General features: G+C 45.1%; 1 protein-coding gene across 5 annotated transcripts in view; it reads right to left on the bottom strand.

Annotated features, from left to right (window-relative positions):
* Positions 1–17,660, bottom strand: part of tex10 (testis expressed 10) — a 152,327-nt gene that overhangs the window by 62,897 nt on the left and 71,770 nt on the right. For all 5 annotated transcript variants that reach the window (XM_038797647.1, XM_038797644.1, XM_038797646.1 and 2 more), the window contains exons 10-11: positions 14,904–14,992; positions 11,283–11,416 (exon numbers count right to left, since the gene is read on the bottom strand). In XM_038797647.1, the coding sequence (XP_038653575.1) occupies positions 11,283–11,416; positions 14,904–14,992 (223 nt within the window). The remainder of the gene's footprint in view (positions 1–11,282; positions 11,417–14,903; positions 14,993–17,660) is intronic.

The raw sequence follows: 17,660 nt of genomic DNA, 5'->3' as shown, positions 1-17,660 counted from the left end.
GACGCAACTAAAAGTGGTACATAGAGCCCACTTAACAAGAAACCGTATGAGTAGGTTCTTCCCGGAGGTGGAGGACAGATGTGAACGGTGCCAAAGAGGCCCGGCCAACCACGCCCACATGTTCTGGTCTTGCCCTAGACTTGTGGAGTACTAGACAGCCTTCTTCGAGGCTATGTCCAAAGTGGTGGGGGTGAGGGTGGAGCCATGCCCGATAGTGGCGGTCTTCGGGGTTTCAGACCAGCCAGATCTATTCCTGGGGAGGGCGGACGCCCTTGCCTTTGCCTCCCTGATCGCCCGCCGTAGAATCCTGTTTGGCTGCCGGTCAGCAGCACTGCCCAGAGCTGCAGACTGGCTGTCCGACCTCTCGGAATCTCTCCAAATGGAGAAAATCAAATTCGCCATCCGAGGGTCGGACGACGGCTTCCACAGAACGTGGGAGCCATTCATGCAATTGTTCCGGGACCTGTTTGTAGCCAACGTACAAGAGGAAGAATAGTCGGGTGGCCAAGAATCAGGGGAAATTGGACGGGAATCAGGGGAAGGTAGCCCGGGGGGGGGGGGGGGGTTCGTTATGGGGGTTTGATGGCTAGCTAAGGCCCAAAACCAAACTGTAAATAAATGCCTATAAACATGTGCCTCGGCCGTATTGGGGAATGTAAAATATGTAAGCCGGCTAAAGGGGGCGGCCACAGTTGTTATTACGAAGATGCTTACCTGTAAATATACATGTTAATTTTTGCGTGTTTTTTTTTCTCTCTAATAATTTGTTATTTGTTCAATATAAAATATAAAAACTCAATAAAAAACATTTTAAAAAAAAAGTACGCAGCAAGTATCCTGAATGCTAAAGGTGTCACACTGTGATGCATAATTGCTGCGAGTTTATAATCAAAACATATTGTGCAAATTGGATTCAAAATTGAAACTCAGATCTAGCCATAGGGGTCCCATAAATTACCCAGAATGCTTTCTGAAAAACATTAGTCAAGTTATTTTTAACAAATTCTTAAATTTCTGATATCAAAAATAAAGAATTAAAATTACAAATAAAAATGCCTACTTTACAAAATGAGTAAATATATATTTAATTGTTCTGTGCCTGTGAATGTCTTCACTCAAGTTTTTAGTTGAATACTTCAGTTTCTCTCAATAAAGCTTGGTCTTAGACATGATACTTAGACTTGACCAAAATGAGCAGAATGCAGGTTGTGCAGTCTCAGCAAGAGCGCAGTACCCAATCTTTTAGCATCATCCAAGAATTCACATTGGTAGGACAGTATTCGTTAACTTCTAGCACTTACTGCTCAGTAGTTTTTCAGTAAATCTTTAATGTGATGCTTACAGTTACGCAAACTTAACTTGTGCAATTTACCCCATAATTTAGGACATTTGGTTAAGCTGTCTTGGGAGCATGAAGCAGAGAAAATTGCCTAAATGACAAAAAAGGGTAAATCGGAGACCAGGGAAATGTTTGCTGTCTTGCAATATATGCGCATGCGTCCCAAAAATTCACAAGGTAAAAAACCTTGAGAAAAAAAAAACTAGTTTTTACCTTGTTTGTGAATTGTTGGGACATATGTGCTAGCTTTTTCTTGTGAACATTTAAAAAAATCTATTGCTACTCAAATTATTTTCATTTCAGATACTGTCACTTGAATCAATATTGTAATTAGATGATGGATTGAATAAAATTAAATTGCAATTAGCATGCTCAATATCAGTATGTCGCTCAACAACTGAGTTTCATTAGTACAGATAATTAATTATACAAAGTAACATGATTTTTATCATGATTTTATGTACTTGGGCTTTTCAGATTTTAAAATTTTCATAGCAAAAATTTCAACTGAAATATTACTTTGCTTTTTCATACCAAAAATTTCTATTGAAATCTTATTTAACTATTACTTGCAGTCACGTTGGAATATAATAAAAATGTATTAAGTTTTTTGTGGATAAAAGATATTTTGTAGTGCAATCAGCAATATGTATAGTGGAACTTCAGCACACAAACCAAGTCAATAGTCACATCCAGTTCTGCATAGTACTGTTAGAATCTAATCTTGTACAAAGTTACAGTGTGAAAAATCTCAAGAATTTAGCAAGAAAAACAGTGAATCATTTATAAACTATCTCAAAAGCAAATTTCATTATATTTAGTACTTGAGCACAGAATTATTTAGAAAGCCAAGGGTGTTATATTTCATTAATAGCTAACAGACATTTTAATTTCATTAAAAGGTTTCATTAATAGCTAACAGACATTTTAATTTCCATTACTGACAACTTAAAACCTATTTCAAATTCATACGACTAGCAATGCTAATAAGGGGATTAAAAGTTAATGGGGGAAATCAATTAAAGCACATTGCTCACATAGACCAAAAATCAATTTTACTGATACTATATGGTTCTAAATAACTGGAACCCTCCCCGCCACCCATCTAAAAGCTGGCTGATACAAACATATTGTTAAACAGAGACTTGATCCAGAACATGTTCAGTGGAATTATAGAAAGCTAGATATTTCCAGGTGGTGAAGTAACCGGATTAGTTTCGCTTCCAAAGCCAATGTCTCATTCTATGGGGCTCTCGATCTTACGATGAGAAATATATTCAGTCAGGTCCTGTTTACACTGCAAGAAGTAAATAGATTTGACAGGACAATATTAGCAAACATTTGTAGATGCTGCTAAGAGGTCTTCATTGCAAGGGTTTGGCTCAGATCAGAAGATTTAAATTACTAAGCACTTGAAATTCAGAAACTTTTGGAAACAATTTGCAAGGGAAACAAACATCTGTAATCCAACTACTAACAGAATACAAACATCCACCTTCATGCCATAAAATTTCCAAATGTATTATTTTATTTCTGACAGTTGTTACGACACTGTGGACTAGTGCCTGGTCGATTCTAGCCCCACAGACCCTCAAGTCCCAGCACAAGTGAATTAACCAAGAATTTGTACATAGTTTCTGAAACCTTTAGCCCTTGACAGCTCCAATGACTTACGGGGACCAAATTTGCACGTGAAAAACAACAATTGTTTATTTATAACAAAAATAAAGATAAGACATGCACTACTTATAATAACGGCCAGTTAATCTACTACTCCCACCACTTTTATTTTACCGCCCCACCCTCTATCCAAACACACACAACACAGATACACAGAGGGTGAGGGAGCGGTAAAAATAATAAAAGGATTAATACAAAATGAAAGATGTGTGTTCTGGTTTCGGATGTTGAAATAATTGCAGCAGCAGGCTGTCCTTCCAGGATCTGGACTGATTGGAACCACCGGTTGGATCGCTAATGAGGATCTACTGGCAGCGGCATTCAGTGAGAATTTCCAGCTGCAGGATCCCCTCACAGCCTCAGGCCTGTGCAATTCTCATTTGTTTCCGGCTCCACCAAAATAATGAACAGCCTTTCCGAGACAAGAACAGAGTTCCCCACACAAGATTTTTTAAAGGGCACTTAAACTACCGGCACTGCATTTAGATGGTGGCCTGTCTGGATTTCCTTAAGATTTTCTTTGCCTCACCTCAAACCTAGTTCTCAGCCTGGGTTTTACTCGTACTTGGTTTCCAGATTCACTAGAATGTTTTCTCCTCAATAAAGCCAGAGGACAGAGTCCCAACCAGGTGTTTGAGCGAAGTTGACCTTTTCAGGGAGCAAGCAACTCAAAAGAATCTCCTTCAGGTCGGAGTTCAAACGCAACTAAAATTGAAAACACAGTCTCACAGGGAAAGAAACATTCCAGAATGGCCCGCACCAATCAGCATCGAGTACCAGCTAAGACCCAGCAATGGTAAAACAGCTCATTGGACGCCAGCCAAGTCCATCAAGTGGTGTCAGATCAAATAGCACATCCTGCTGGACTGTCTTCTTTTTTTTAAATTAAAGGTGAAGTCCATCTTAAAGGCATAGGTCCCATTTACTGTCCAGGCACAAATATTGGAATAGCAGAATAACAGAAATTAAAAGGAAAAACAAGGGACAGACAGGAATTAGCAGTAGGATCCTTACAAGCTACAATTGAATGTAATCCTGTCTGATGCATTAATTGAAATGCATGTATCTGAATGTGATGGGAGATTGGATAGGTCCATGCCAGTTCTTCGTGGGAGATAGAATGCAAGACTACCCAACTGCTAATATCAGTCAAAAAGGTGGATTGAGTGGAAAATGGAGATAACTTAGTTTAGAGTAAAAAGGAGACACATTTTTCAAATTGCAGTTTGATAAATTATCGGAGCACAATATAGGGAGTTTTACATGGTATCTGTCAGCTCTGATAGAAGATCAAATACCAACGTGGCCAAACAGGAATATTTATTTCTAACATGTAACTTTCTCAACTTGTATACCTGTGCTGCACGGTGGTACAGTGGTTAACACTACTACCTCACAGCGCCGAGGCCCCAGGTTCGATCCCGGCCCCAGGTCACTGTCCGTGTGGAGTTTGCACATTCTCCTCGTGTCTGCGTGGATCTCCCCCCACAACCCAAAGATGTGCAGGCTAGGTAGACTTGCAACGCTAAATTGCCCCTTAATTGGAAAAAAGAATTAGGTACTCTACTTTTTTTAAATTATTTCAAAAAAACTTGCATACCAAATTTATCCAAGCATTGGTAAAGCTTTCAAAGGAGGGGCTGATGTAGAGTCAGAGACAGATGTTGCAGAACTAGAAGCTCGTACACTTGCTGATGAACAGTGTGGGTCAAAACTCACATCTAGCAACAATGTCTAGCGTAGAATGGCCAGCATGAGTTAAGAGCCAGGGAATTGGCTGTTTCCAATGGGGGTCAATAGCAATGCCCTTGGTCTTCTTGATATTCAGCTGAAAGAAATTGTGCCTCAATGTTGTTATTAGGATGGTAGACTTTAGAGATTTGCCAAGGGCATTTAGAAGCCACTCACAACATTACCAATGTGACATAAAAAATATATTTAATATTTTTTCATATACTGAGAAATAGGAGAAGGAACGGATAAATTTGTATGCTGCACACACATTGTAATGCAACAAAGATAGGGTTGGCACAAAAATTATAGTATGACGACCAGTTGCACTCCAATTCAGCCACGCTCTCTGCTGGAGATCGACACAGGCCGAAGCCCTAAGCGGGGAAGCAGCCGAGAGCGATCATCACGAAGCTGCACCAATATCAGGACCGGGAGAAGATCCGGCGGTGGGCAAGACCGACTAGGGAGAGCACATGGGAAGGGCATAAAATCTGAATTTACCAAGACATTGGGGCAGATCTGGCAAAACAGAGGGCTGAGTTTAACCAGGCAAAGTCAGCCCTAAACAAAAACGGGGTGCGACTATCGCGGAATATTCTGCCAGTGCAAACAAATCGCATCCCTTTTTGTCTCAGGCCGACTTTGCCTGCTTAGGCTCAGCTCTGCATTTTGCCAAATCATGTTTGATTAATTTGCTAGAATTCTTCGAAGATGTAAGAGGCAAAGTTGATAATGAGGATCCTGTAGTATATCTGGACCTTCGGCCGTACACAGGGTTAATTCACAAGGTTAGATCACATAGGATTAGGGATAATTTGAGTTTGGATAGAAGATTGGCTGACGGACAGGAGACAGAGTCAGGATAAATGGGTCTTTTTCTGGATGGCAAGACGTAACTCATGGGGTGCCACAGGGTTCGGTCCTTGGACCCCAACCATTTACAATGTATATAAACGATTTAGATACAGGAACAGAAGGTACCATGACCACATTTTCAGATGACACAAAAATAGGTGGGATTTAAGTTGCAATGAGGAAATAAGAACCTTACAAATAGATATCGATAGGTTAGGAGAGCAGGCCAAAATGTGGCAGATGGAGTTTAATGTTGTGAGGTCATGCAATTTGGTCGGAGAAATGGGATGGCAACTTATTATCTAAATGGGGAGAGACTTTGGGATGCTCCGATGCACAGCCGTCCTCGTTCATGAGTCACAGAAAACTAGCATGCAGGTACAGCAGATAATAAAGAGAGCAGATGGAATGTTGTCATTTATAGCTAAAGGAAGGAAGTGTTGCTGCATGTGTACAAGGCATTGATGAGACCATACCTGGAGTATCGTGCACAGTTTAGTCCCCTTAATTGAGGAAAGATGTAGTGGCATTGAAGGCAGTTCAGAGGAGGTTCACTAGGTTAATTCCAGAGATAAGGGGTTTTTCCTATGAAGATAGATTGAACAGTTTAGGCCAAAACTCTCTAGAATTTAGAAGGATGCTAAGAAGTGAGCATTTAAGGAGTAGACATATTTTTAATTGGTAATGGGTTATAGGGTTATGGAGAACAGGCAGGACGGTGGAGTTAAGGTCAGGATGAGATTGTCTATTTAATCTCAATGAGCCAAATGGCCTAATTCTGCTCCTATATGGAGAGGGTACAGAAACGGTTTACTAGGATGTTGCCTGGTATGGAGGGTATTAGCTATGAGGAGAGGTTAGATAAACTCTGTTCTCACTGGAACGACGGAGGTTGAGAGGCGATCTGATCGAGCTCTACAGGATTAGGAGTGGCATGGACAGAGTGGACTGTCAGATGCTCTTCCCTAGGGTAGGAGAGTCAAGTACTAGGGGGACATAGGTTTAAAGTGGGTGGGGAAAAGTTTAGAACAGATGTGTGAGGCAAGATTTTTTATACAGAGGGTGGTAAATATATGGAATGCGCTGCCTGGGGAGGTGGTGGGAGTAGGTACGATAGGGACGTCTAGACAAACATACGAATAGGGTGGGAATGAAAGGATACGGACTTTGTCGATGCAGACAGTTTTAGTTTAGGCAGGTATCATGGTCGGCGCAGGCCTGGAGGGGTGAAGAACCTGTTCCTCTGCTGTATTATGTTTTGTTCTTATTTATATCTTATGAACTGAGGAACAAAGAACAGGAATTAATAGGTCTTTTTCCAAGTGGTAGGCAGTGACTAGTGTAGTGGTAGGGCCCCAGCCATAATGTGTATTAATTTGTTTTTTTAAAGATATTTAATTCCAAACACATATAACAAGAGCAAAACATAAAATACACACTCCATACAATCTCAGTCCACATTTTGCGCAATTTTTTTAGTTCTATCCGCTTTCCTCCCCCCCACGACTAATAATTCCTCAAATAACCCACCGCAACTCAAAGTTCTCCACTGACCCCCTCAACTCAAACTTAATCTTCTCCAACCAAAGAACGTTGTACAAGTCCTCCAGTCAGGCTGCCACTCCCGGCGGCATATTCAACCTCCAATTTAACAGGATTCTTCGCTGGGCAATTGGAGAGGCGAAGGCCACAACATCGGCCCCCTTCCCCTCCTGAGGCTCCGGCACTTCCAATACCCCAAAAATCGCCACCATTGGGTCCGGCTTCACCTCACCCGCACTATCTTGGATAGCATCCCAAATACTGCATCCCAGTATCTCTTCAGCTTCTCGCAACCACAGAACACATGCGCATGATTCACCGGCTCCTGTTCCCAGCCAGGCTCTGGGTCGCGTTCCACAATAAGGAACATTATTTCAACACCCCGGCGGAGGCGGACGAGTTTGTTTGGTCGAACAGCCTGGACAAGGAGCAGGCGAGGCATCGATGAAGGCGAAGTAGAGGAGGAAAGAGAGAGAGAAAGAAACTTGATGGGACACATGATATGTTTGTGCTGCCTTGCTTTGATCAGAAAGACCAGATTACAGGGAAGGATGAGGGTAGCGGAACACAGGTGAGGATGAGGCATAGAGAGCGGATAGTCGGCGGGCGTGGGACAGGGGTAAGATCAGCCCCGGGAGGGGGCCATCACACCAGCATAGATAGCTAGCACAGGAAGTATGATAGCATAGGGGGCCACAAAGCAGCTCCCGGAAGGGAGACAAAAAAACCCCAATAGGAATGTCGGGGGACATATCAGAGGAAGAAGGACCAACTGTAGATAAGGGCTAGACGTATCACTCATGTTACAGGACGAGGGTTGGGGGGTGGTTGCAATAGTGATTAGCAAGAGGACAGTGTTTACAGCAACAAGGACGGTTATGGACCAAGGGTGACGGTATGCCATGGTCAACAGTGTCCTGGACGGGGCACCGGTAGTTCTGGTGAACGTGTACACTCCCAACTGGGACGACATGGACTTCATGAAAAAGACCATAGCGGAAATCCCCGACATCGACACACACCGACTGATCCTGCTTCAACTGAGTACAGGATCCACTGACAGAGCGATCAAATCCCAAAACGGGGAAAAAGACAGGCATGGGAACTTTCAGGGAGCAGGTGGGGCAGTGGACCCATGGCAGGGCACGGCTAGGGAACTGGGAATTTTCATGGAACAGATGGGGGCAGTGGACCCATGGCAGTTCCTGCACCACAGTGATAGGGAATTGTTGATCTTTTCGCCGGTGCATAAAGTATGCACTCGTATTGCTTCTTTGCAGTGGGGAAAACAGTGGGCAGAATTCTCCGCTCCCCATGTGGCGTGGGAGAATCGTGGGAGGGCCTCCTGACATTTTTTACGCCCCCCCTCCCCCCCGGCTCGGAAAAATCGCCGCTCGCCCATTTCACCACGGCAGTAACCACACCTGGTCGCTACATTCGTGAAACGGGCGCCAGATGCCCGTTTGGGGCATCTAGGGGCCCGATTTGGACGGGAGCACCGCGACTGTGCTCGGGAGGGGACAGACCCGCGATCGGTGCTCACCGATCGTCGGCCCAGCGTCCAAAACGGACGCACTATTTCCCTTAGACGTGGCGGCTTGATCTTGCCGGGTGGCGGTGGAGAAAGACGGCACCGCGCATGCACGTGTTCATGCCGTCTGCGTGATGAAGTCATCCGCGCATGCGCGGGTTGGAACCGGCAACCCGCGCATGACCTCACAAATGCGCTGTTTTGCGGCCGGGAAAGACGGAGGCCTGCTCCTCGCCCCCCGGGTGGGGGTGAATTAGGTGCGGGGAGCGGGCCCCGAGGCCATCGTGAACCTCGGCCGATTTCACGACGGCCATCGCGATTTTTATCGGGAGCGGAGAATACCGCCCAGTGCTTCCAGAAATAGTCAGAGTGGAACACTCCGCAATAGTCATCTCCGACCACGCTCCACATTACATGGATGTGAGCTTGGAGACAGGCCGTACCCAGCGCCCCACATGGACACGGACCTTTTGGGCGATAAGGTCTTCTGCCAGAAAATATCACAGGCCATCGGTGAGTACATCACTAACAACTAAGGGGAAGTCTCAGCTTCCACATTCTAGGAGGCACTGAAGGCGATGATATGGGGAGATATTATCACCTACAAGGCTCGTAGAGAAAGGGAAGAGAGGGTATCTAGGCAGCAACTGGCAGACTCCATCCTGGAGGTCGACAGAAAATACTCTGAGGCCCCGACCCTACAGCTTTTGGCGGAGAGGAAAAAGCTACAAATGGACTTTAACCTCTATCCACCAGGAAAGCAGTACACCAACTCTGCCAAACACAGGGGGGGATCTTCTATGAACACGAAGAGAAGGATAGCCGCCTGTTGGCTCACCAGCTGAGAAAGCAGGCAGCCACGAGGAAGATAGACCAGGTAAAGGACAGCAGAGGTGGATTGGTAGCCGAAGCAAAAAAGGTCAACCAAGCATTTGAGGCCTTTTACCGAGGATTGTTTACCGCTGAGCCCCCCCACCACCACCACCCTGAGGGCACTGCGGGAATTAAACGGTTCCTCGGTGGACTGGAAATGCCAGTCATGGGGAACGATGGAAGCACCAATACAACTGGGAGAAATCATGGAGAGTATTAACTCCATGCAGGCTGAAAGGGGCAGGGACAACCTTGGCCCCACACCTACGGGAAATGTTCACCGATTCGATTGAAAGGGGCACCCTGCCTCCAACGCTAACATGGGCTACAATATCGCTGATACCCAAAAAAGACAAAAAAAAACAACTAAATGCGAATCATATATATCCATTTCGCTGCTCAATGTGGATGCAAAGATACTCGTGAAAGTCCTGGCTAAGAGACTGGAGAACTGCTTACCAGAGGTGATCACAGAGGACCAGACGGGCTTCGTCAAGGGTAGACAGCTAACTGTGAACACTAGGCAGCTGCTGAATATAATGATGACCCCATCCAGGGAGAGAACACCAAAAGTGATCCTCTCCCTGGACACAGAAAATGTCTTCGAGAGAGTCTAATGGAAGTACCTCTGAGGTACAGGAGCGGTTTGGGTTAGGGACAAGGTGCACTTCCTGGGTGAAACTCCTGTACAACACCTCCAAGGCGAGCTTTCAGACCAACGCCACCAGCTGTGAATAATTCCAGCTGCACAGAGGCACAAGGCCCTTGTCTCAGCTCGTTCACTCTAGCAATCGAATCTCTGGCGTTCGCTCTGCGAGACGCAAAAGGCTGGAAGGGCATCCGAAGAGGAGGCAGAGAGCACAGAGTCTCATTTTATGCGGATGGCCTGTTCCTCTACATCTCGGAGGAAAAACATTTGTGTATAGATGCACAGCATTCATTCGAAAACAAAATTACATATTTTTAAAAATTAATTTTCCAGCAACTTGGGCGGCACGGTGGTTAGCACTGCTGCCCACGCCGCTCGAGGTCCTGGGTTCGATCCCGACCCCGGGTCACTGTCTGTGTGGAGTTTGCACATTCTTCCCGTGTCTGCGTGGGTTCCATCCCCACAACCCAAAAATGTGCTGGATAGGTGGATTGGCCACTCTAAATTGCTCCTTAATAGGAAAAAAAATAATTAGGCACTGTAAAAAAAAAAAAAAAATTACTTCCCAGGACCTTTTTCCTGGATATACTTTTGCACCGAGATCTGCGAGATGATGTACTTTTCAGGACTATTCTTAACTATGTAGAAAGTATCCATGTATGACTCGGTGAAATATTGCACGTCAAAACTTGCAAAGAATATAGACATTTAAGAATGCAATTCTGAAGGCTTATTAAAAGCAGTGTTACGTCTAAACCACAAATCCTTTGCTGATGTGAAGGGACACCATAAAGCTCTGGCTGTCACTGCTGCCTCACGGCGCTGAGGACCCAGGTTCGAGCCTGGCCCCGGGTCACTGTTCGTGAGGAGTTTGCACACTCTCCCAGTATTTGCGTGGGTCTCACCCCCCACAACCCAAAGATGTGCAGGGTGAGTGGATTGGCCACACTAAATTGCCCCTTAATTGTAAAAACAAATTGGGCATTTAAAAAATACTTCTAAAAAAGGAAAAAAAACAAAGCTTAGGCTGTGCTGCCTATCATTAGTATTCATGCTCCTCGCAAAGTCTAATGAGTTACCTCAGTCAAGGCCCAGTGATGTACAAACTGGTCAAGATCAGTTACATAAAGGCGCACAGATGAAAACTGGGACTGGCTTATATGAGGATTACTGCTGCTGCTCTGAAGCCAAGTCAATTCTTCTCCTGAGAATCCTGCAATATAGAAAACAAACAATTTTTCTATAAGCTTTTAGCAAAATCACATTTTTAAAATTACCCCTTTGATTATATCCCTAATTAGTAGTCAAAACATTCTGAAAATTAGGGTTAAAATTGCCTTCCATAGTTTCTAATGTTGTAAATCCTTTCCTAGTACCTACAATGAAGTCTATTCTACAGAGCTACAGGGAAATGGCAGTGGAGTGGCACTAAATCATTACTCTCACAGAAAACTCAACAAGGTAAATGGCCTTCTGCGGTGCAACCTTTCAATTACTCCATTGTTAGCATGTGTCAATATCTATGATATCACAACAAAAGTTATATTTATTATGATGCAGTGTTTCTTGGGATAACGGTAAAAATTTCTTTAGCCCTCCTATTGGAAGACCTATCACTTGGGATCCTTTGGGCAGTCAATTCTCCAAAAGGCAAAACAATCATGACTAAACAATGGGCAGGGTATTTCTTATTGGCTGTGTGCTGGCTATCTGTGTAAAACTGACACGGCTCCAGTTGTAGATTATACACATCCAAGGATAATTAGAGATGAGCCCTTTGCATGTGTCTTCAACAGTACAATAGTCAGGAACAGTTACAGTGGAAGCTAACTCTTGCAGTTCCTATTTTCAAAGTAATAGTGCCAAATCAGAGCCAGAGAAGTACAGGTCTATCAGCCTGGCATCCATCATTGGGAAGATGCTAGAAGGGATTGTTAGAAATGTCCTGTATTATAATTGAGAAGGGGAAGAGTCCATTAGAAATGCAGAACATGGTCTTGGAAAAATAGGTCAGGCCTTACAAACCGGATAGTTTTTTGAGCAAGGCACTATCACAGATCATAGAATTTACAGTGCAGAAGGAGGCCATTCAGCCCATAGAGTCTGCACCGGCCCTTGGAAAGAGCACCCCACCCAAAGTCAACACCTCCACCCCATCCCCATAACCCAGTAACCCCACCCAACACTAAGGGCAATTTTGGACACTAAGGGCAATTTATCATGGCCAATCCACCTTACCTGCATATCTTTGGACTGTGGGAGGAAACCGGAGCACCCGGAGGAAACCCACGCACACACGGGGAGGATGTGCAGACTCCGCACAGACAGTGACCCAAGCCGGAATTGAACCTGGGACCCTGGAGCTGTGAAGCGATTGTGCTATTCACAATGCTACCGTGCTGTCCCTATGGTGGTGTATGAGGGAAATCAGGTAGACTTTGGACTTTCGGGAAAGCCTTTGATAAGGTGCTTCACAGTATCTGAAGTAATCTGAAATGCTGCATTAGGAGGAATTAGTGCCAAGCTTTCAAAAAATAAGTTGTTGAAGGATATGGTTCAGGTTGGAAACCAGTCACTCATGGCAAATTCCAAAGATTGATTTCAGATGATCTACTATTCTTCACACTCTTTAATAGGATCATAGAATTTACAATGCAGAAGGGAGCCATTCAGCCCATCAAGACTGCACCAGCCCTTGGAAAAAGCACCACACCTCCTCCTATCCCCATAACTCAGGAACCCCACCTAATCGTTTTCAGACACTAAAGGCAATTTGGAATGGCCAATCCACCAAACCTGCACAACTTTGGACTGTGGAAGTAAACCAGAGCACCCGGTGGAAACCCACGCAGATGTGGTGAGAACGTGCAGACTCAACCCAAGCGAATTGAACATGGGACCCTGACGCCGTGAAGCAACAGTGCTAACAATTATGCTATCATGCCGCCCATATTGCTCCCATTTATAGACAGTCCAACAGAAAGCAACCCTCCATATTAACCAACTGACTTGGATGGTGGTATTAGGAGCATGGCAAGCATGTTTCAGATGAGACATGGGGTGAAGATTGTAATCAAAACCAAAAATATTACTGGATAAAAGCAAATTACAGTGGATGCTGGAATCTGAAACCAAAAAAGAGCTTTTCTCTCCCTACAGATGCTGCCAGATTTGCTGAGATTTTCCAGCATTTTCTTTTTGATTTCAGATTCAAGCATCCGTAGTAATTTGCTTTCACAAAGAGTCATCTGGACTCATCTGCAGTAATTTGTTTTGACAAAGAGTCACCTGAACTTGAAACGTTAGCTCTTTTCTCTCCCTACAGATGCTGCCAGACCTGATGAGATTTTCCAGCATTTTCTTTTTTGGAGAACAGATCACAGCGTCTAAACCTCAGGTTGGTGGGGTTGCCGGAGGGAGTAGAGGGCTCGAAGCCGACCCATTATTTTGCCGAAATGTTTTCTCAACTGGTGGGAGGGGACAAAGTATTCGCCCTTCCGGAGCTGGATAGAGTGCATCGTGCGCTCAGGCAAAAGCTACTGCTGACTGAGCTACCACAAGTGGTGATAATCCGCTTCCAGTTAGCAAAGGAAGGGTTTTGGAATGGGCGAAGAAAGTTTGCAATATTGACTGGGATGGGAAGATGGTGCGAAAATACCAAGACATTGGGACTGAGTTGGTGAAGAGGCATGCAGCCTTCAACAGGACGAAGGCAGTATTTTATAATAAGGGCTTGAGATTTGGTGTGGTGTACCTGGCGCGACTGCGGGTCACAATGCAGTCAAATGACCACTTCTTTGACATAGAGTATGCTGAGACGTTCATCAGGTAGAAGAAGTTGGGGCCACTATGACGAGGACTATGTGTACGAAGGAGGGGTATTTGTAATTTGTATCAATGGTGCTGTATGTTCTGGTGTTGTATGTGTTACTTTTGCTCTGTTGGTGGGGGGTAAATAATAAAAAAGGGAATTGTTACGTTTCATTTGGAGGGGAGAGAGGGTTCTGGATTTTGTGGGGGCTTGGGCATGATGGTGGGAATAGAGTGTTGGCTATTGTTTGCAGGAATATTGGACAGGGACCCAGGGTGGGGGCCAGTTTGATAGCGAGAGAAGGAGGGGTGAGTAGTAAATGGGAGCGGAGTGGGGGATATGGGGAAGAGTTATGGAGGTGGATTGGAGACCAGAAAGCAATCAGCCATGGTCTGATTGAATGGCAGAGCAGGTTTGAATGGCAGAGCAGGCTTGAAGGGCTGAATGGCTCCGATTCGTATGCTCCTATCCTGAATGTGAATCTATAGCCATGCCGCTGGTAGCTGTATTTGTGGTGTTGGACCAGCTGGATGTTTTAGCATTCGCCTCCTTGCTGGCTCGGAGCAAACTCTGTTGAGTTGAAGGCCAGCGAGATGGCCGAGCACCGCAGCATGGTTGGGTGATCTTGTACCTTGTGACGGTCAAGTTCACAGTGAAGGGGTCGATTGATGGGATCTATCGTAGATGGCAGCCATTTATACTGCACTTTAAAGAGCTGGTCACCGTAAGCTGTTAATGGGGAGGGGGTTTCTCTTTCCTTTTTGTTTTTACATTGCTATTGTTATATGTGCTATTGGGGTTGCAATTTGTATAAAATTACAAAGGTTCAATAAAAATATTTCTAAAAATAAATTTAAATGCAAGTAGAAGAAAATTGAACAGTTAACACCTGTCAGTGTAGAAAACAGAAAACTGAAGTAATCCACGTCATTGACTATGCTTTCTGGAAGTGAAGTAGTCCATCCACCAAAAGATGATCTGTAATGAAAAATAGGACAGCATTAACGGTCTTGCATATTTGAAACACCTTTCAACTAATATTGGATTTCATTTGATTTATTATCACATGTACCGAAGTACAGTGAAAAGTATTTTTCTGTGGCCGAGGGAACGTACACAGTATCTACACAGTAGACAAAAAGAATAATCAGAGTACATTGACAAAATATAACATCGATAAACAGTGATTGGTTACAGTGTGGAACAAGTAGCTCTTCTCTTACAGTGAAAAGCATTGTTTCATGCATGCTGTACAAACAATGCATACCATACATAAGGAAGGAAGGAGAGATTGCAGAATATAATGTTAAAGTTATAGCAAGGTGTAGAGAAAAGATCAACTTAATACGAGGTAGGTCCATTCAAAAGTCTGATGGCAGTAGGGAAGAAGCTGTTCTTGAGTCGGTTGGTACGTAACCTCAGACTTTGGTATCTTTTTCCTGACGGAAGGAAGTGGAAGAGAGTATGTCTGGGGTGCGTGGGGACCTTAATTATGCTGGCTGCCTTTCTGAGGCAGCGGGAATTATAGGTAGAGTCGATGGATGGGAGGTTGGTTTGCGTGATGGACTGGGCGACATTCACGACCTTTTGTAGTTTACTGCGGTCTTGGGCAGAGCAGGCTCCATACCAAGCTGTGATACAACCAGAAAGAACGCTTTCTATGGTGCATCTGTAGAAGTTGGTGAGGGTCGTAGCTGACATGCCAAATTTCCTCAGTCTTCTGATAAAGTAGAGTCGTTGGTGGGCTTTCTTAACTATAGCGTCGGCATTGGGGGGAGGGGGGGGGGGGGGGGGGGGGGGGGGGGGGGGGGGGGAGAGAACCATGACAGGCTGTTGGTGATCTGCACACCTAAAATGTTGAAGCTCTTGACCCTTTCTACTTCGTTCCCATGGACGTAGAGAGGGGCATGTTCTCCACTACGCTTCATAAAGTCAATGATAATCTCCTTCGTTTTGTTGACATTGAAGGAGAGATTATTGTCGTCGCACCAGTTCACCAGATTCTCTATCTCATTCCTGTACTCTGTCTCGTCATTGTTTGAAATCCGACCCACTACTGTGGTGTCATCAGCAAATTTGAAAATCGAGTTGGAGGGGAATTTGGCCACACAGTCATAGGTGTATAAGGAGTATAAGGAGGGGGCTGAGGACACAGCCTTGTGGAGCACCGGTGTTGAGGACGATCGTGGAGGAGGTGTTGTTGCTTATCTTTACTGATTGTGGTCTGTGGGTTAGAAAGTTCAGGATCCAGTCGCAGAGGGAGGAGCCGAGGCCAAGGCCATGGAGTTTGGAGATGAGTTTCGTAGGAATGGTGATATTGAAGGCTGAGCTGTCGTCGATATAGGAGTCTGATATAGGTGTCTTTGTTATCTAGGTGGTCCAGGGTAGAGTGCAGGGCCATGGAGAAGGCGTCTCCTGTGGACCTGTTGCAGCGGTAGGCAAACTGTAGTGGATCAAGGCAATCTGGGAGGCTGGAGTTGATTCGTGCCATGACTAACCTTTCGAAGCACTTCATGATGATGGATGTCAGAGCCACTGGACGATAGTCATTAAGCCACGTTGCTTGACTTTTTTTTGGTACAGGGATGATGGTCGTCTTCTTGAAGCAGATAGGGACCTCAGATTGTTGTAAAGAGAGGTTGAAGATGTCTGCGAATACCCCCGCCAGCTGATCCATGCAAGACCTGAGTGCTCGTCCGGGTACCCCATCCGGGCCAGTGGCTTTCCATGGGTTGACCTTCGGAAAGGCTGCTCTGACGTCTGCAGTGGTGATCTCAGGTACAAGTTCATCTGCGGCTTCTGGGGTGGAGGGCTCGCTGACCTCTTGCTCAAAGCGGGCATAGAATGCGTCGAGCTCATCAGGGAGGGGTGCGTTGGAGCTGACGATTTTACATGCCTTCATTTTGTAGCCCGTTCTGTCTTGCAGAGCTTGCCATAGACAGCTGGGATCCGTGGAGCTAGCCTGGGACTCAAGCTTGGTCCGATACTGTCTTTTGGCATCTTTGATGGATTTCTTTAGATCACATCTGGCTTTCTTGTGGAGCTCAGGGTCACCTGACTTGAACACCACAGACCTAGACTTCAGCAAGCAGTGAATATCCCTGTTTATCCAGGGTTTCTGGTTGGTGGAAATTTGCAAGTCCAGGCCAGATGGTGGGGGGTGGATGTAATGCGACATGAATCCAATTGGGCAGTGAATGGGAGTGTGGTGGGGCAGGGGTTGCGGCCATTGATCATTGTTGCTGTGGACTGCAATCAGGCCAAGCTCAAGAGCATGCTACCAAATTATCACCAACACGTCACCTGCTCCCAGAGGCCCAAACATCCTGGACCACTGCCACACAAATATCAAACATGCCCAGTGTAAACACACAAACCCCAAAGAACCATCATTGCAAAAGAAAATCCCAAATAGACAACGTCAACTCATTTAGCACATATAACAAATAAGTGAAAAATAGAGCTACATGCAGTCCTCAACCACCCGCCGTCACCCTCAATCGAAGACCAATCCTCAGTCCCATTTCTGCCCCAGTCCTTCTGCCTTTACAAACGCCTCCTCCGCTTCAACCACCTTGCAGTAAAAATCTTTGGAGTTGTAGGTCACCCTCAGCTTAGCTGGGTACACTATGCCAAACCACACCCT

This window comes from Scyliorhinus canicula, chromosome 5 (assembly GCF_902713615.1).
Source record: "Scyliorhinus canicula chromosome 5, sScyCan1.1, whole genome shotgun sequence".
Taxonomy (NCBI): Eukaryota; Metazoa; Chordata; class Chondrichthyes; order Carcharhiniformes; family Scyliorhinidae; genus Scyliorhinus; species Scyliorhinus canicula.
Note: the sequence above shows the minus strand (reverse complement) of the source record. Positions and strands in the feature narration are given on the sequence as shown.